Source organism: Nicotiana sylvestris, chromosome 2 (assembly GCF_000393655.2).
Source record: "Nicotiana sylvestris chromosome 2, ASM39365v2, whole genome shotgun sequence".
In the NCBI taxonomy this organism is placed as follows: Eukaryota; Viridiplantae; Streptophyta; class Magnoliopsida; order Solanales; family Solanaceae; genus Nicotiana; species Nicotiana sylvestris.
Window position 1 is genome coordinate 19,544,627 of NC_091058.1, and position 20,411 is coordinate 19,565,037.

Genomic DNA, 20,411 nt, shown 5'->3' on the forward strand with positions numbered 1-20,411 from the left:
TCTAAGAATATTTAGTAATTGGGAAACTATTTTTATTTCATATTTATCCAAAATTCTTAAAGTTAACTTTGACTGACTTAGTCTTCCATAAACTCCCCATTTTTTATTCTTCAAGACTAAGAAAAGAACCCCCCTCTCTCTCCCCCCCCCCTCTCTCTCTCTCCTTCTTAGCATATGAAACTTTCATGAAACAACCATAGATTTCTACTAAATCAACCAGCAAATTTCGTTTTTGGTGAATTTCAAGTTGCTCCTCTCTTTTGTGGAAAGTTTCTAAACTCATTTTTACACTAGACATCTATTAGTGTTTTTTAGATATATTTTTGTACAGAGCTCCGATTTAAGTGATCCAGGACTTTCTGGAAAGATATTTCATAAATCTATAACTCTTATGAAGGAACCAAAATCTAGTTTTGCGGGTATTTACCTGAAAGAGGATCAGAAAGTACAGGGCAAGTGCTGCCCAGATTTCCAATTTTAGAAATACTCCATGTACTACTGTTAGTAATTTTAGCGTAACTTTTTGTTAATAATTGATACGGAGGTGATTCAAGATGTTCTGAAATGATAAGACATAAATCTACAACTTTTATGAAGACTATACAGTCTAGTTTGTCCGTATAGATCTTCAAAATCGAGTCACAATACGAAACGGTGATACTGTCCAGAATTCTATTTCAACCATTTTGGGTAATTTTTACCAATATCATGCTTAGTTTGACATGTTAAATCACTGAACTTATTTAGATATTTTATTATGCATTTAAGGTATATAAACCCTTGAAAAATCAAAGGGGAAAGTGTTTGAGGAAGTGGACAGATTTGGTTTGTTTACGGCGTAGACGATTCGAACGTCCCCAAGTTGTGATTGAACTGTTTTGTGGTAAAACACCAAGGTTTGTGTATAAACTTTGTATTCTTTTTGCTTGCTAGAATATTTTGAAATAACCTGTTATTTTTTTTGTCTTCAATTTATATTGTTATATTCGTATTATATCAATTATTGTAAGATATTTGCTAAATCGCCCATTCGTACGGATTGTTTGATCATTTTGCATTCTTGTTGGGACTTTGTCCTTTTTGTCAGTGACTTTGTCACTCATCTTGGAATGCCTCTTGATTCGGATCTTTTGCCATCTTGACTTTGGATTTGTAGTTCGTCTTGAATTATGGAACTTGTCCGTGTTAGGTACGAACTAGGAAGCCATTTTTAATATGGTTCTTGATTCTCTTGTCTATTGGGTTTTGACCCTACTTGATTTGGGGCTTTGATCCATCTTGATATTTGATTATGCTTAGTGTGATGGCATGACGTACATATTGGGCGAAAAATGGATATTTGGTATACTCTCTTAGATTGATAGTATACGCTTTCTCGACTCTTGAACATTGTTATTGATATTTGGAAACACTTCAAAGTTTGATATTTGATATATTTGATATATTTGTTCACTTGTTTTAAATTATGTCAAATTGAGCTAACTATGACTAAAAAGAGGAATTGGAGAATTTAATAACTCCAAGCCTAATGTTTATACACCACTAAGCTTTATGCTTAGCGATAGTTATTTTCTATCGTAGGTAATGTTAGGGATGAAATCTGAAGATGGTCATGATGAAGTAGTCTTTTGGGGAGAACTTATGGGGATCACATTTCCATATGCACCTTGGTTTTGCATAGTTTTGGGACATGTACATGATATATATATATATATATATATATATCACATTTATGTATGTTATTTGGAGGCTTGTTGGATTTTAAAGACCAAAATCTTGTAACTTGAATTTGGTAACCTATTTTACTCTTTTAGGGTGTGTTAATAGTCTTGTAATATGCTAAATTTACACTTTATCTTGTAAATATGTTCAAAGGAGAAAAACTAGTTTCCTTTTTTATATACCGATAGTTTGAAATTTATGTCCAATACAAACTTGCAGTGATGTTGAATTGACATCACTTCAAGAAGGGTTATATCACCTTATGTTGTTATTGACATTGTATTTCGTTTAAAATAATATTATGAAGTGTACAATATATATATATATATATATATATATATATATATATATATATATATATATATATTGCACTTTGAATCTTTTTGCATGGGTCTATTTCCGCTACTAAATTATTCTGAATATTTTTAACTAATATCTTTTTAATATGGCCAAATACATACATAGCTCCTTAAAGTTGGCTCCAATTTTCATTTAGACACCTTACCTAAGGCAAGTACCTATTGAACACCTCAACGTTAATAAAAGTGTGTCTATTGAACACAAATTTGACAGCCCCAAAACAAAATAAGTGCATGAATCTCAGTCTCCTATAACTCTTATGATGTGGCAAATCAAACCAATAAGAAAATAACATATCATCCAAATAAAAATTTAAAAAATAAAATAAACACGAAAGAACTTAAAAAACAATAGGTCAGGATCTGCCAAATTCCCTGCAGCTCTAATGTCGGAATTAGAGCTTCTTCTTTTGTCTATGAATTGAAATTGCTCATAAATCTCAAAGTAATTGGTTGGCAACATTGAAAGGTGGAACCTGGGTTAACATCTCCTTCGCCGTAAGTCTTTTGCGAATTTCTCGAGCACTTGTTTTTGCGTTTCAATTGCTTTGTTTAATGCCAGATTTATGAGATTCGACTATTTTCTTCTGTGGCTCTAGTCGCTTCAATGAGCAAACCCAACAGTGGTTTTGCTTCTGTAACATCTCAACCAAATGTTTAGCTACAGAGCTAATGTCTAATTTTGCTTCTGTAATATCTTGTCCGAACTATTTTTTGAGACTTTACAATAGAAACGAACGGTGGTTTTTGTTGGAAAAAATGTTCAGGTGGTGTTGTCATCGGTAGATAGTGTTGAAAATAGGTGGCGAATAGTGTTTATGGATGATTGAATGAGAAGCTGAGGTGGTGAAAATGGCAGAATAAGTTGAGATGACGAGGAACGGGCGGTCAATGTGTTCGTCAACGCATTTTCCGATAAGAGAGAAAAATAAGATATAAAGAAGAGAGAAGAAGGAGAAAGAAAGAAACATATCACGCGCTCCACAGAAGGTGAGAATCACTTCATGTGCCATGTCAGCGAAAGGTGTTTAATGGGCCACTTTCTTTAGGGCTAAAATGTTCAATAGGTATTCACCTTAGTTGAAGTGCCTAAATGAAATCTGAAGCCAACTTTGAGGGGTTGTCTATGTATTTGGCATTTTAATATTTTATAAGTAGTGAATTTTATTTGTTTCCTAAGTAGCACCCTCCCAAAGGGGCCGCTACAGTATCTCTTCTTTTGAGCTTTCTGTCAGGGACCTGGCTCTTCTTAGCCCCATTATCAGTGTTGCTTTTGTAATGATCTTACTTATGAAGAGGACAATCTTTAATGAAGTGTCCAGGCCTTCTGCACTTATGACAACAATCATTGCCTTTGAAATTCCTGCTGGAACTTCCTTTCTTTGGGATCCCACCATTTCTATGAATCAACTTTTGAAATCTTCGAGTGAGATACATTATCTCAGATTCATCACTACTTGAGTCTTGGGCAACTTTGAGAACCAGGTCCTTCTCCTTCTTGGGCTCTCTTTTTTCAAGACTTTTCTTTCTCTTCATCTCATAGGTTTTGAGATTTCCAATGAGTTCATCAATGGTCAGATTCTGCAGATCTTTGGCTTCGGTAATAGCATTCACTTTATTTTTTTAGGAACCTAGTAAAACATTGGGTATTTTCTGGACCAGCTTGTTTCTTGGGATGACTTCTCCCAGAGAGTGAAGCTCATTGATAATGGAGGTGAAATGTGTGTGCATATCCTAAATAGACTGATCATCCTTCATCTTGAAAAGCTCATACTCAGTAGTAAGCATATCAATTTTGAACTGCTTAACCTGAGTAGTTCCCTTATGGGCAGTTTGAAGAGCTTCTCAGATCTCCTTAGCAGACTGACAAGTTAAGATGCAGTTGTATTCATCTGGTCTGATGCCACAAACAAGAATCTTCTTTGCCCTGAAATTCTTCTCAATAGCCTTTCTATCAGCATCGTTGTACTCTTTTCTTATTTTTGGGATTGTTACTGTTCCCTCACCAACAGTTTACAAAAGGTCCATCACAGATTACATCCCACAACTTTGAGTTCTCAGCCATGATGAAGTCATGCATTCTTGTTTTCCACCAACCATAGTATTGGTCGTTGAATCTTGGTGGTCTGTACATTGGTTGTCCTTCCTCGAAGTTTGGTGAAGCATCCATGAGGATCCTTTCTAGGTGTTAACCTTCTAGAAAGAACCTGCTCTGATACCAATTGATGTAAACTAGGAGTCCACTAAACGGTATATAGAACCAGGTTCTCTATCAGTTCCGACAGTAAGCAACAAACTGTAAAACCAAACAGTATAGGGAACCGGGTTCTCTATCTGTTACCATAATAAATAGGTAGTAAATAAAGAACACGCGATATTTATGTGAAAAACTCCTTGCTCAAGGGATTAAAAATCACAACCTACCCTAGTAGGATTTCAACTCCACGAAATCGAACAGACTTCAGATTACAACCTATTGCAATCTAGGAATTAAACTTTTAATCTCTCACCCCTTACAATAACTCTATTGTAAGCTTTTTGCAATAATTCTATTACAAAGCAACAACCCTTGACTAACTCTAGTCAAGAAACTAAACCAAATAGTGGCTTAAATATGTCCTACAAAGACACTTCTTGAAAGTAGTGCAGGATTACAAATGAAGAACCAAATAACAAAGACACAACAAACCTAAGGACTTAAGATATCTTCAATCTTTGAATCTGGTCCTTGAGGTTGCAACAGCTTTGTTCTTGAGAGAGGTGATGGCTAGCACTTAAGAGAATATTATTTTTGGATTTGCAAGTGTTAGAGAAATGAAATCCCATGTCTCATGTTAATAATATGTGTGTCAGGGGCGGAGTTACGTACTAAATTTAGGTGCTTCAGCACCCATTAAACTTTACACAACATATGTATAGTTATATAAGAAATTTGAGGCATATGATATAAAAGGAAAAGAAAGAACCTACCAACCAAAAAATTAAGTAGTTACTACACATCAAGAAAAATTAAGCACCCACGAACATAAAATTCTGGATCTGCTACTGATGTGTGTGTGAGGTTATCAAGGATGATCCAATAAAGTGTCCTTTAGTTTGGACTTAGCAAGCCACAAATTTGCTGATGTATTGCTGCCAGACGGTACATTGCAACAACTTTTACAGCTGTAGATCTGATTGCGCGACGACCAGGGGAACTGATCCCTATCTGTTCCCTCTGCTGTTCCCTTATATGATTTCATTGAGAATTGAACCAGACATCTGACTAGTTACTCTGAACGCAATGGACTTTATTATATCAGGTTCCTTATCTGATTATCTCATGAAATTTGTCAAATCATCAAAACAAAATACGCATAACTCATAAAAAATTATTAAGATTGTGCTCATTTAGAAATTCATGTGAAGGTACCTCTAATTTTACCACTATTTTATCCACTATCGTCGGCTCACTGCAGAAACGTTAGCACCGGTTTTCATTGCACATCCATAATCATCAGTCACCACCCCCAATGACGTCTGTTTCTAGTCACCATTGCCAACCACCACCAACCTTGATATGCAATCTTTACCACAGCGTTGACCACACAGCCGCTACCACCTCTAACGTCAGTTGCCACTCTTATCGTCCTTTTTAAATTTCAAGATTCACTTAGTTGTGACTTGTAAATTTTGTTTTATTTAGTCAAAATTATGGGATTGGATCTACGAAAAATAGTAAAAGAAATATTAGGCTGGGGGAGTAATTAGAGCTACGTGATACCACAATTTATCATTCGTTCACTACTAGTACTATGCAAACCTATGCTTAACGAGGGGACAAAATGGAGATAATTGTTAAACCTAATTATTTGAAATTGAACCCATTAGGAGAGCAGAAATCAATATAGCTTGCAAAGAACGCGTTTCATATCCCGTGCCAAAGAATATTAGTATTTGTTACGTAGCATAGAGAATGGATCGTCAAATGCTGATCAAGCATGTGACCGCCTAGGACGCAAATTGACACACGACCTGCTCAAATCTCAATATATGCATTGGAAAAAATATGAAGGTTACCATAGACAAACATAAGTAAATAAACAATCATAAAATTCTTTTTCTAGGCAAAAGAGAGACGTGATATTGTTTTTGCACATGTATTACTGTCTATAGTCACCTTGCTAAAGTAGTCTTTTCCCATTATCTATAAAAGTATTGCTAACCAATTTTTTTCCGAAAAACTAACAACATTCAAATTTTATGGCAAAAACATTTAAGCGAGTAACCAATGGTGGTATATCTTTCATCCTTAATGGTTCAAGTAGAAGTGTTCTTTATTGGATAGTGTTTAACCTCCAATATGAAACTTTTTGGTACCAATCCAATTTAATGGAACTTCAATAAGTATAATGAGTCAAAAATTATGTCGTAGTCAAAAATTATGTTGACTCTCCAAAACAATAATTGTCGAACATAAGAGTTGTTCAAATGATGTTCTTTTTATTCTACCAACTATTATGTGTTCTTTTAATACCTGTGATCGCGTTTGAAAATTAATGGGTGGGACAAAGTGGGAAAAGAGGGAGAATATACTTTTGCCTTCCAAAGATCACATTTATAGAGTCATAGTAACTCATAATTAACCAAATTCCCAAATTGCAGAAACTTGTCACAGATTATTATGGGATTCTCCGTTTAGTCTGATTCGGCTGCTTTATATGGGCCCCACAGGATGTGACACTTGATTATATTTTAGGTACAAATTCGCCAAACTGTTGTAAATGTAATGAAAGCCTGAAGAAGGCAGTGAGTGAGAAGGAAGATCGAATCTGTTCCTCTTCTCGGTTCTTGCAGTTGAACAAAGTGAACAAGATCAACAACAACAAGAATGGGGTCAATAGCGAAAAAGGGTCTGCAACAGTACTTGCTACAGCTTCAGCAACACCCTTTACGAACAAAGGTAGCACCTTTTTCCTCATCTCTTGACCAATCTTTTTCTTTTCCTTCAGTTTTTCTCTTTGATTTGTGTAGTGGGTTTGGGCTATTTTGAGTTTTTAGCTTAATTGATGATGTGGGTCTTCTTTAATTTCCTGTAAAGTTTCTATCTTGGTAAAAAGATCACACCTTTTTTTCCCTGTACTTTCTTGATGTTTTTGCTAAATTTGCTTAAGTTTAGCAGTATTGGTACTGGGATATTCTTTGATTGATTGAATCTTTGGAAATACGTATGATGGCAGGCAATAACTGCGGGAGTGTTGTCAGCGATTAGTGATATAGTGGCTCAGAAGATCACTGGCATTCAGAAACTTCAAGTCAGACGTCTTCTCCTCAAAGTGGTACGATTCCTCTTGCTTCCCTTTGCATAGGTTTATACTTTTACTACAAAATAATATATGGAGGTCATTTTTGCAAATTGTTATGCACTCCCATGGTTGCATTTTATCTATCTGAGCTCGGGTACGTTGACTTTGATAATCTGATGAAGCTTTAGCATTTTTGCACTCCCATGGTTGCATTTATGTATTGGTTTCTGTTTCTTTTGATAAAAGATCAGCTTGGTTCTATAACATTACCTTAGACACTAGTCTCTTTCATTTCTTTTTTGATGATGGTGGTGATCGGCCTGTTTACGCACACGAACTAATATTCTGGGCAGCCTGATATAACCCATAAGTACTTGTATTGAGTAAACCTGCCTGTCAAGGTTAGAGCAGACACACTGAGAGTTGTAGCTTGGAATATAGAACTTCATTGCCGCAATCACTCAGCCATAACCTTAAGCCCTAGTCTCTTTATACTATGCCAACTGTATATCAATTTTAGCATCCGAGTGCATCAGGTACAGGAAGTTAACGCTAAGTGAACCAATTCGTTGTTAGCATGCTGTTTGGCTTAGATTGGAAGTGGTAAATTTACATGTCAACTGTCACTCAGGGTAACGTGATCAGCTTTTCTCAATTTTTTCTAAAAATGGCAGAATTATTGGCTGAAAAGAGTGCATATTTCAGCAGAATTGATCTTAAAATGTAGGGTAAGGTTGCGTACAATAGACCCTTGTGATCCGGTCCTTCCCCGGATCGCGCACATAGCGGGAGCTTAGTGCACCGGGCTGTCCTTTTTTTTTTTTTTTTTTAATTTTTTTTAATCTTGAATGCACTCTAGTTTACATTGGCACAGATGACATTATTGTCTCTTGAATCTTTATGTTAGGATCCCAGTGATCCGCTCTCGTTTGGATAAATACTTCAGATGTGCCCATCTAGTGGTTGGACGGATAACTTGATTTCAGATTCTAGTTCTTCTTCTAGACGAAATTTTTTACAACTTACGGGAAAAAGTGTTTTGGTTATGAGCCGCAAAGGATGTTACAGATATTCTATTTTTTTGCCCCTACTGCACAAAGGCTTCTGCACTTGAGTCTTAGAGCTGTAGCCTTTGTTGAGGAGATGAGGGGTTATTTCTGGTTAATCTTATTATTTCCGCTTCGAGATCGTCAAATCCTAAAACAGGAGTGGAATCTTACAAGTAGAACTATACGTGGAATATGATTACTTGATACGCCACTATTCTAGGAAAGTTGGAAATCAGAGAAGGAAATGTTTCAAATAATTGACGACTAGTATGGAATATGCTTGAGATCACTTAAATATCTTGAGTTGCTTTAAAGAATTGTGATTGATGTCTGAGAAACTGAAAACAGGGCAAGTAGTTACCAGTATGCATATATAGAAAACTTTCTCTTCTTGGCTAACTTTAGTTGCAATGCGCGAGTGGAGCAATCATGGACATAGATGATTCATACAGCCGACCTCAACTAGTTTGAGATTTAGGCGGAGTAGTTATTGGTGTAGGTGTAGTTGCAATTCTGTGTCTAATTCTCTTCAATTTCGGGGTTGTTTCAGACATGACACATCCAAATCATTTTTCATTTAGTATCATATTCTTCTGCTTGCGCGTATGGGATGTCATCATCTGCTTTAGCTGTAACTGCATGCAGCTTTTTGGCGTTGTCTATCTTGGACCATTTGGGCATTTTCTTCACTTAGTACTGGACAAAATTTTCAAGGGGAAACGAGACAAGAGTACAGTTGCCAAAAAGGTATGCTAAACCCTTTCTTCTTTGATGATTAGGATACGCATCAGGAAACAGGATATTCTATCTTGTAAGCAGAAGTTACACATTTATCTTGTAATTTATGGATCTGATCTACCTCCTTTTTGGTCTTCAACGTGAATCTATACTAATAAAACTGCTTAACTCTATGCTCACGACCTGGTAAATTGCTACATTGCTCTGCTTGAAAGTCTACTTGTTTACTGTTTTGCCAAATAATGTTAACAGAAGAGAAATAAGTGAATAAACAATGCTGATAAATATACAAGAATGTGAACTTGCATTTTAAATTGTTTCAGGTGTTGCTGGAACAAGTTACATCGTCACCCTGGAATAACTTACTTTTCATGGTTTACTATGGATTAGTTGTTGAAAGTGAGTTTCTATATCGAGTTGCCACTGCCTTTCAACTTTGCAACTCATAAACTATTACTTGGTATACCATCATGTTCTACAACTAAATGTCCAATAAGTAGAGAAAAATGGCCTTGCAGTCAAATTAGGATTTGATATTTATGGAGTCAAAGGGCATGCAAATAGACATAATCTTCAAGTTAAAGAGTTATAATTGCAAAGAAGCTTGTAGTATTAGAGGAAGAGCTCTTGAACCCTCTGAAATAGGACTTAAGAGGTTTTAACACTCATCCTGTAGTAAAATGAGGAAATATATCTTTTTACCTTCCATCCTATCCTAGAAACAATCGAAGACAGGTGATGAATGTTCCATTAAAGGAAAGTAAACCATGAGTTTCTCGCTTCCTTGCAATTCCTTCTCCTTCATGGAGCCATATGTCGCATAAGTTTTTGAAAGATCTGCGGAAATGGATCATATAACAGTCTGGCTCATTTAAGTTTGCTGACCTTCCATTAGTTAGAGATATGATTATGTACACACGGAATAAAGGTTTTGGCTGAACATTATCTTGTATTATCACAGGAAGACCCTGGATCCAGGTGAAATCTAATATCAAGAGGGAATATCCAAAAGTGCAATATACAGCTTGGGCGGTTTGTCAAATTCGCCCTCTCCCAAGTCCAATTTGTTTCTCTAATCCTGTTCTTTAGTGAATGATGACTGTAGGTATTATTCATGTATGTGCAGTTTTGGCCAGTTGTTGGGTGGGTAAATCACCTGTATGTTCCACTGCAATTCAGAGTGATCTTTCACAGTATTATCGCATGTTGCTGGTATGCACCATTTCCCTGCTTGTTGCTGTTTAGGCTACAATCAAGTATGTTCCGATCTTTATAATTTCAATCACAGTATTATTAATGCTCTCTGTTTTTTAATCAATTTTCAGGGGAATATTTTTGAATCTACGTGCAAGGTCGATGGTTTTAAAAAAGGCTTGAAATCCTCAGAGTTGATATATGAACATGGCAACAAAGATATTGAAAGTTGCTCGGGATGCTTATTTTGTTCTGATCTTCACCTTTTTTCTTTTCTGTTCTTAAAATCAAGACATCTTAATTAAACAAAATGGCATGTTTGTGACAGAGCAAGTGCATACTCAGAATGTTTCTCACATGGCAATGTGAAAAGTTGTCAAATCGTGGCAAAAGTTTATTACTTTCTTTTTTCTCCTAATTCTATCTTTTTGATGTTCTCATCTTTGAAATTCAACAGTGGCTGGCTTGCTGATAATATATGAACGTAAAAGGCATTAATCTTAATTTGAAACTTTTCTCATCTTTGAAATAATAAATAAAGTCCGTCACCTGAGTTGAAAAATATGTCATCACTCATCATATACTCCTTGTTGTCTTCTAAAGCAGGAGTATTTTAGAATTAAATGAACTTTAACAACTACAATATCATAAAATTCCAAAAATCTCGGGGAATTGACAATCCACGTGATTTTTAAAATGATTTATCTTAGAAACAACGTAGAGAATTATAATTTAGTACGCCTTTCAAATGCTATTACTTCTGGCCGATAAATGTAGGCTATGGTTAATTGGTGTTAATTGTGTAAATACTCACGGACTCAAATCTATTTTCTTTCGAATTTCTTACACAATAAAGTTTATTTATTTTGGTATCCCGTAAAATTCATCTCATCAATTTGCGACGCAGGTCGAGCTAATGATTTGATCTTGCAAACTAAAAAAAGAGAAAAAGAAGAAGAAAACTAGATATGTTTTTTATAACAGTTTGGATCTTGTTTTCCGAGAACCGGTGTCCAATATCCGTGTTTTATTATAATGCTATAACAATTGAAAATATAAACAAACAAAAAAAAATCGTACATTTTTTCATTCTTTCTTGCTTGTAATTGACTGGTTAATGAAGTAAATCCACTTATAAATTTATACAAAATAATCATTTTTACTTTCAAGAAATGTGGTTAACTCTTAATTAAATTCAATAATTGAAAGAATGTAATTTAAGCAAGTAGTATCATACATGAAATGTATAATTGAAACACAGGATTTGAGTTGTCAGGGTCGTTAGTATAGTTTTGGCTGTTTCAAATTTCAAAATGAAAGTCAATACGAGTAGACGACAAGAAAAAAAAGTCAATAAGAGTACGTGCAATGAGGCAAAGGGCTAAGCCAAAATAAGAAATAGTCTTGGCCATAAGGCAACATAAGAAATTGTCTTGGCCATGTACCCATTCAATTCAAACTTTGAATAAATTACTATTATCTCAAATTTTTTTCCAGTCAAATCTTACATCCATTGTCAATTCTCTCTCTCTCTATATATGTCCAATGTCTTCTTTGTTTACCATAATCACAATCAATTAGCAGGTTTTCTCCTCTTTTTTTCCAATCATAAATCATCATTTAAAATCCCATTGAAGAACAAAAAAAATGGCATTAATCCTCCAATCTTCAAGTTTCTTAAGTTCTTGCAGTACTTCTGTTCCCTCAACATCATCTTGTAGTTGCAGAAGAGGATTGATTAGAGCGAATATTAATATTCCAAATAATCAGACAATTAAAATCTCCCTTCCCAGGTTTCAAAGAAGAGCGAGATTAGTGCAGGAACAAGAGTTGATTAGTGGATTTTCAACCATAAGCACCAACAACCCAATTGAGAAACAATTTAGCCCATCAAGAATTGGTCCTGATCCGCTGGTTATCAAGAAGCTTTACGCAATCAAGGAGGCAGTTGCAGATAGAGTGGAGATGCATAGGAATATTGGGGAACAGAGAAGCCAGTGGAACAATATGCTTTTGACATCCATTAATGGCATAACTTTAGCTGCTGCTACCATGACTGGAATTGCAGTTAGCAGTGGTGATCCTGTTTTGGGACTGAAGATGTCTTCTACTTTGTTGTATTTGACTGCTACTGGCATGTTGGTGATCATGAACAAGATCCAACCATCCCAGCTTGCTGAAGAACAAAGAAACGCAACAAGGCTGTTTCAAGATCTCTATAACCAAATCGAAACAACTTTATCAATTGGTCATCCTTCAGCTATTGATGTGAAAGAGGCTATGGACAGAGTATTGGCTCTTGACAAAGCCTACCCACTCCCTCTTCTTGGCGTAATGCTTGAAAAATTTCCAACTTCTGTGGAACCTGCTGTTTGGTGGCCTCAACAACGTCGAAGACAGCCCAAAAGAGTCAGTGACGGCGATAAATATAATGGTTGGAACGGGAAATTGGAAGAGGAAATGGAAGAAATAATGGGAGTATTAAGCAGAAAAGACCAAGAAGAATATATTAGTCTGGGGAAAAAGGCCTTGAAATTTAACAAGTTTTTAGCCATTTCTGGTCCTTTACTCACAGGCCTAGCAGCGGTTGGCTCTGCATTTGCAGATTCTTCTCCTTCTCATGGATCTTGGGCAGCTATGTTTGGAATTGTTGGTGGCGCTTTAGCAAGCGTTGTTAACACGGTTGAGCATGGTGGACAAGCTGGAATGGTATTCGAAATGTATCGAAGTAACGCTGGTTTCTTCAGGTATATGCAAGAATCAGTTGAGTCCAACTTGACAGAAACAGACATGGAGAGAAGAGAAAATGGTGAAGTGTTTGAAATGAAAATGGCTTTGAAGTTAGGTAGGAGCTTATCTGACCTAAGAGATCTTGCTGCTGGTGCTTCGTCGAAGGGAGAGCAAATTGAGTTCGGAAGCAAGCTCTTCTAAAATTTTGACAATTCATAGTGTAATGCATAGACAAAATCAAGTACATATCATTGTCTATAATTAAGAGTAGGGCTAACTCATTCTTTCAGATTCAAATGTTACTTAATTAAATTGCTTATAACAGTTTCTCAGGCCATCTTGCTAGCTGCAAGTGCCTTGATTTGTTCTTTTTTCTTCTGTTGAGACTTGTATAATTATATTTTTATATGTAATGATAGTTAGTTTTACACTTAGTGAAATTAGTTAGTGGGCCAGCTTAGCCAACTCAGCATTAGTTGTAATTTTCGGTATTGTACATGTATATACTTTGTGCTACAGTGAGAAAAGAAGGTGAGCTTTCACTTTCCCAATTTCTATTTCTCTCTTATGTTTTCTTTCTCACATAACTCTCTAGAAGGACTCCATTGAAGCTCCAGATCGAGTTTCAAGCTCATCTTCAATCCCAGTTCTAACATGGTATCAGAGCAAGGAAGCTCATACCCAACTATCCGCCATCGTCCCTCTCAACTTCGCCCACTACTTTCTTTCTTCTGAGTCTGTCTCTCTAGTTCGATCGTCATTTGCCTAATTTGTTCGAATTGCAAAATTGATAACTGATCCTTCAAGTTTTATCTGAAATTAGCGTGTCACACAACAGATTCATCTATTCATGGCTGTATTAGATCAGGAAGATACATCTGTTGGTGATACCAGTGTCGCCGCTGCAATGAGCACCAGAATAGATCCAAGTGATCCACTCTACCTACATCCGTCAGACAATCCTGGAGCGATGCTTGTCTCAGCTCCTTTCAGTGGAATTGGGTATAGATCCTGGAGATGTAGTGTCATGCAAGGTTTGTCTGTCAAAAACAAGTTAGGGTTTATAAGTGGAGAGTGCAAATCACCAGATCCTCAATCTCAAAGGTTTCGACAGTGGGAGCGATGCGACGATGTGATAACGTCTTAGATTCTAAATTCACTCTCCAAAGATATTGCTGACAATGTGGAATATGCTAATAATGCTGTTGAGTTGTGGAGAGAATTAGAGGATCACTATGAGCAAACTAATGGTACTAGGTTGTACCAGATTCAAAAAGAGATAAACGACCTGTCTCAAGGTGTGTTGGACATTAAAGGTTATTACATTAAACAGAAAAAGCTCCGGGAAGAGCTGAATACTTTGAGTAAGAAGACTCACTGCAGTTGTACCTGTAATTGTGGTGCCAAGGAGAACATGCACAAGGCCGAGCAGGACATGAGCTTGATACAGTTCCTTATGGAACTTAATGAGGTCTACATTGTTGTACGTGGAAGCATTCTTATGATGAATCTGCTGCCAACTCTTGTACATGCTTTTTCACTGCTCATTCAGGATGAGAAGCAGAGAGAGATCAAACCAATTAACCAAATGCTTTTTGAGTCTGCTGCCCTAAATGTCAACACATCAAAACCCGGTTCCTACAGAATAGATTAATCTGCCAATAGCAATTCCATCGGAGGCAATAAGCCTCAACAATTTTGTGATTACTGTAAGAGACCAGGGCATACCAAGGACAATTGCTATAAACTACACGGGTACCCTCAGAGTTTTGGCAATTCACACACTCAAAGTTCAAATGCAGGACAAAACATGAATCAAGCTGCAAGGTTCAACAAAAGAACGAGAATAGTAGCCAGTATGCAAGGGACCTCTCGGAAAAAGTCATTTCCGACGAACTTTCTTCTTTTCTTTACTTTTTTTGTCACATACAATGATACAAATATATTGTATTATGCACAAATACACTCAAATACATTGTATTTTTATATAAATACATTATTTTTTTGCTTTTATGTATTCTGAAGGACTGTAATTTTTTACTACAGCCGAATATCACGGTGTTTTGTGATTTTTTGTTGTTTGAATATAGTGAATTGAATACGGTGACTTGAATACAATATATAATAGTGAATAATAAATATATGTAAATTAAATACAATGTACACAACCGAATAAAATACAATTTATTTTGTTGCATATTATACTTGCTGGGAACATCAGATTGTGCTTGAGCTATTTCGCTCCTCTTGATTTAAATTTTAAATGGATTGAGAAAACTATGGCGGAGTATTTATTTAGCAATTACATTGCCTTGCACTAGTTATTTTGGGTTTTATCCTTTCAACACATGCAAAACATCGTTTTCTTCTTAAGCTAATACCAGTAAAACACTTAGTCAGGATGCTTGTGTGGACTCTTATTAATAAATCACATCTCAAAAAGAATAGTACTAGTAAGAGGGAAATTATAAACCATTGCACCACTTAGTAATAAGGTAATGTGATGTAAAAGTTAATCATGAAAATGTGCATATAAGGACAGATCATTAACGTACCCGTAGCCTAAACAAATCAAAATGCAAAGTCAAAAAAATTGAACATTTTTTACTTCGTCATCATTATTTCTTGTTTTTTTAATTTGAAGTAAAATACAATTATCCTATAAGTTTTCTCATGGATTTTTTTTCCAACCGTGGCAATTCTTTCTTACTCTTCAAAAATATATGTGGTTAAAGCTTAACGCTATTCCATAATATAAACAATAAAAAAGTGATTGTTTATACCAAGTATTATCGTGCATGAAATACTCCTAATTTGGAAAGATAGTTGAGTTGGACGGGTCTTGAGTACAATTACCGATGGCGGTTTCTAAATTGAGACACCATAGAAGTATTCTACGTTGAAAGTCAATATAAGAAGTATGTGTAAAAAATAAACAAGGGGGCTGAAAATTTTCAAGAGGCCTAAAATAACCGAAGCCAAAATAAGAAAGAGTCTTGGCCATGTACCCATTCAATTCAAACTTTGAATAACTATAATTAGCTCTTGTTTTCAGTCAAATCTTATTAATTTCAATTGTCAACTCTCCTTATAAATACGTGCCATTTCCCTTCTTTACCATAATCACAACTATAATCTTTTATCTCTTCTTTAACAGCTACTACTACACAAATCTCTATCATCTTTCTTTTCCATTCTAAATCAATTAACATCCCATTATAGAAAGAAAATATGGCAATCGTCCAATCTTCAAGTTTCTTGAGTTCAAGGAATTCTGTTCCCTCAACATCATCTAATTGCAGCTGTAAAAGAGGATTGATAAAAGCGAGTATTAATATTCCAAGAATTAAAACAAGCAAAATCTCTCTTCCCAATCTTCAAATAGGAGGGAGATCAGCAAAAGAACAAGAGCTGATTAGCTATTCAACCATAGTAAACAACCTCCTAGATGAGAAACAGCTTAGCCCAGCTAGAACAAGAAGTGATGATATGAACAATGGTCCTGATCAGCTGGTTATCGCAAAGCTTTATGCGATTAAGGAGGCAGTTGCAGATAGAGTTGAGATGCATAGGAATATTGGGGAACAGAGAAGCCAGTGGAACAATATGCTTTTGACATCCATTAATGGCATAACTCTAGCTGCTGCTGCTATGACTGGAATTGCAGCTAGCAATGGTGCTAGTGGTGATGCTATTTTGGGACTAAAAATGTCTTCCACTTTGATGTATTTGGCTGCTACTGGCATGTTGGTGATCATCAACAAGATTCAACCATCCCAACTTGCTGAAGAACAAAGAAACGCGACAAGGTTGTTTCAAGATCTCTATAACCAAATTGAAACAACTTTATCAATCGGTCAGCCTTCAGCTATTGATGTGAAAGAAACAATGGACAAAGTATTGGCTCTTGACAAGGCCTACCCTCTCCCTCTTCTTGGCGTAATGCTTGAAAAATTTCCATCTTCTGTTGAACCTGCTGTTTGGTGGCCTCAACAACGTCGTAGACAGCCCAAAAGAGTCAGTGACGGCGATAAGTATAATGGCTGGAACGGGAAATTGGAGGAGGAAATGAAAGAAATAATGGGAGTGTTAGGCAGAAAAGACCAAGAAGAATATATTAGTCTAGGGAAAAAGGCCTTGAAATTTAACAAGTTTTTAGCCATCTCTGGTCCTTTTCTCACAGGCCTAGCAGCGATTGGCTCTGCATTTGTAGGTTCTTCTCCTTCTCATGGATCTTGGGCAGCTATGCTTGGAATTGTTGGTGGCGCTTTAGCAAGCGTTGTTAACATGGTTGAGCATGGTGGACAAGTTGGAATGGTATTCGAAATGTACAGGAGTAACGCTGGTTTCTTCGAGTACATGCAACAATCAATTGAATCAAACTTGACAGAAACAGATATGGAGAGAAGAGAAAATGGTGAAGTGTTTGAAATGAAGGTGGCTTTGAAGTTAGGAAGGAGCTTATCTGATCTAAGAAATCTTGCTGCTTCTTCTTCATCGAAAGCAGAAGATTTGGACGAGTTTGGGAGCAAACTTTTTTAGAGTTTGGCTATTCACAGTATAGAGCATTGACAAAATCAAGTGTATAGTTATTTTTTTATTCAATTACTATATATCTGTACACCCGAGTAGGGATTCCTTAATTCTTTGTTCATACAGCCTTATTGATTAATCTTAATTCTTTGTTCATATGGCCTGATGGATTCTTAATTATTTTGTTGCTTAATGAAAGATATTTTATACTATATATTATTACATAATTTTATACCAATAAAGTTGGGACCTTTTTTTTGCTCTATATAGTAATCAACCCTTTATATTCTCTTTGCTGCATCAAAACAGTAACCAATCAACCACACACATATATATAATAGTAAGGATTATGCTTTTAATGGATGGATATATGATTGAAGTTCCAATATAAATATTACTCACTTTTTTACTCTTCTTATTGTTTGTATAATACCAATCTGTTCAGCGTTATCAACTCAAATATACTCCTCTTCTATTTTTTGAACATAAAAAACCATGCATATACACATGTTTCTGGCATGTTTTCCTTCTTTTCTTTTTCAACAACAATTTTGCATCATGTATATATCCTCCGCAACGCTGCCGCATAACGATCGAAAGTAAGCTTCATTACCATTTAGCTATATTTTCTTGAATATCACTCAAAATATAATTGAAAATATGACCCTCCTCACCTCTTTCTTTTTTGATAACACTGTGGATTACCATTGATAATCAACAGTACACCTGATAAGCACCTCGACCTTAAAACTCCTTATCTGGAGTGTTTCAGATCCAGCCTTAGAGATCACTAATTACACATCAACCTCTGCATCGATACACTACATCTCTGCCCTCTGCATCGATACACAACACCTCTGCCCTTTCTTAGTAATTAGTATGTCTAAACAAGTCAATCCTATCTACTAGTTCTTTTTTAATTTGTGTTCCTATACTCTCCATATTTACAATTGTATTCCTGAAAATTTTCCGATTCCTAGCCTTTCAAATATGACATACTATTGCTGCCCATAATAGTATGATCATGCCCTTTTTAATGTCAATTATGAGGGCCATTGAAGAATGTATAACGACGGGCATGAGTGACAAATTCTTTAACCGGCAGTGTACTAAATGCTGTAGAATATTCTCCATTAAATACTGCCGGATAGTAGTATTTTTTTTAATCAAAAACCACTATGGTGGTGGGGGGTTAGGCCACGACCCCTACCAGTTTATTAATACCACAAAAAAATAGTACATGGAGGAGGATATAAACCGTGGCCTCCATTACAGAGTGAAGAATGTTCTTAAACATCCTTATGGTGGATCGCTCAACAGAAAGTTTCTGGCTAGAGGACTTCTCCTCCTTTACAATTGACCTTAGTAAGGTAGCAAAAAAGGTGAACAATGCTAGCAGTCCATACATCAATTACTAACTACTCATTTTGGCTTGTCTAACTCTTAAGTATATAGAAAGAACCTCTAGCAGCTTGTGGTAGTTCTTGGACTGAGAAGAACATATCAGCAATCCCTTGATCCTGCATTTAGAGGCGGACCCGGAACTCGAGCATGATGGGGGCACCACTGTATATGCTAATCGCCAGCGATAAAATTCGGTGTGCAACTCTTTGAAAAATGAATATGATGACTTATCATCCAAGTATTAACATAAAGAAGTTCTAAAGAAAAAGAAAGCACTAGACGGGGGAGGGGGGGGGGAGAGAATTCTTCGTAATAGGGCGTTCAAATGTAAAATTATAAAAGACTTACTAAAGAAATTAAGATTAAGAGTATGTAATAACATAAACGAATTGAAGAAGAGTCTCAAACTCTTAGTTTCCATTGCCAATTCAAAGTGATTGTTAAAGAAGATTTGTATTTTTCTTTTTGTGGAGCGATAAGTTGCAATTTGAGGCTTTCAATTCTAAGGAAGGAATTTACAAAAAAAAAAAAAAATTAATTAAATTGACTATTTTGTGTTAGTACTAAACTATAATTGAATATTAGAAAAAAAAGAAGATTAAAGTAAAAATAAAGTAATTTGCTATTAAATAAAAATTACATTGTATTCAAAGCTTTGGGTGGTTTCGAACCCGCGTCACCACAGCATAGGAGAGAATTTAAGTTCCCAAAGCAACCACTTCTTCCATCCATCACCTTGTGTTTGGGGGCACCATTAAAATATTTAAGGGGTCCCGTATATAAGTACACATATATATAATATGTATATACAGAATTTTTGCCGAGGTTAACGGGGTCACGTGACCCCTCAACTACCAACCTACGTCCGCCCCTGCCTGCATTGTGCCTCCATTTATTTTATCTTTATGTGCACCATTCTTTCCGGTAAGAGATGGAATAGTTGTCTTCGATTTTAGCTATCCTTTGCCTTCGGCTTCACGTGTCACTCCCTTATGCAATCACTTAACATGACATATTTTACCCTATATCAAATTCACTACTAATATAATACTAATATTATACGATTTAGGTTAAGCCTACATCATTTTTGTTGCGGAATATTGTGGGTTAACTAGCACACAATCTCACACAAAGCAAATAGAGAAGAAAAATCAACACAAGGATTTAACGAGGTTCGACTAAATCTAATCCTCGGGACAAAAGAAGAGAGAGTTTTCCACTATGAATGAGAAGAAAAGCACAATACTGATAAGTACATTTTACCTGATTTAAATATATCACTTTCCTCGCAAAAGTATAAAAAATATCATGTTTCTTTCACAAATTTAATTTGATTGCGCAGAAAATGCTACAAGAAGAATTAGTGCACAAGCAATAAAACTTTAAGAAGAAAAAAA

The 20,411-nt window shown here is 35.8% G+C and overlaps 3 protein-coding genes across 3 annotated transcripts; all 3 read left to right on the plus strand.

Annotated features, from left to right (window-relative positions):
* The first annotated feature begins 6,623 nt into the window (after positions 1-6,623).
* On the plus strand, positions 6,624-10,747 carry LOC104231510 (peroxisomal membrane protein PMP22-like). Its single transcript, XM_009784522.2, has 7 exons — positions 6,624-7,023; positions 7,301-7,399; positions 9,061-9,162; positions 9,477-9,552; positions 10,115-10,185; positions 10,280-10,365; positions 10,479-10,747. The coding sequence occupies exons 1-7, from the start codon at positions 6,952-6,954 to the stop codon at positions 10,528-10,530; spliced, it is 558 nt and encodes a 185-aa protein (XP_009782824.1). The 5' UTR covers positions 6,624-6,951; the 3' UTR covers positions 10,531-10,747.
* A 1,130-nt stretch (positions 10,748-11,877) lies between these two features.
* LOC104231509 (probable F-box protein At4g22030) lies at positions 11,878-13,511 on the plus strand. Its single transcript, XM_009784521.2, has one exon. It carries the CDS (start codon positions 11,995-11,997, stop codon positions 13,276-13,278), a length of 1,284 nt encoding a protein of 427 aa, XP_009782823.1. The 5' UTR covers positions 11,878-11,994; the 3' UTR covers positions 13,279-13,511.
* A 2,797-nt stretch (positions 13,512-16,308) lies between these two features.
* LOC104231517 (probable F-box protein At4g22030) lies at positions 16,309-17,619 on the plus strand. Its single transcript, XM_009784531.1, has one exon. The coding sequence runs from the start codon at positions 16,309-16,311 to the stop codon at positions 17,617-17,619; it is 1,311 nt and encodes a 436-aa protein (XP_009782833.1).
* The last annotated feature ends 2,792 nt before the right edge of the window (positions 17,620-20,411 follow it).

Excerpts from the sequence above, each read along its gene's own strand:
- LOC104231509 (XM_009784521.2), top strand. The coding sequence starts at position 11,995 with ATGGCATTAATCCTCCAATCTTCAAGTTTCTTAAGTTCTTGCAGTACT.
- LOC104231510 (XM_009784522.2), top strand. The coding sequence starts at position 6,952 with ATGGGGTCAATAGCGAAAAAGGGTCTGCAACAGTACTTGCTACAGCTT. Across the intron at positions 7,400-9,060 it reads GACGTCTTCTCCTCAAAGTG|CTTTTTGGCGTTGTCTATCT; the intron begins GTACGATTCCTC and ends AACTGCATGCAG. Across the intron at positions 9,553-10,114 it reads CTATGGATTAGTTGTTGAAA|GAAGACCCTGGATCCAGGTG; the intron begins GTGAGTTTCTAT and ends GTATTATCACAG.
- LOC104231517 (XM_009784531.1), top strand. The coding sequence starts at position 16,309 with ATGGCAATCGTCCAATCTTCAAGTTTCTTGAGTTCAAGGAATTCTGTT.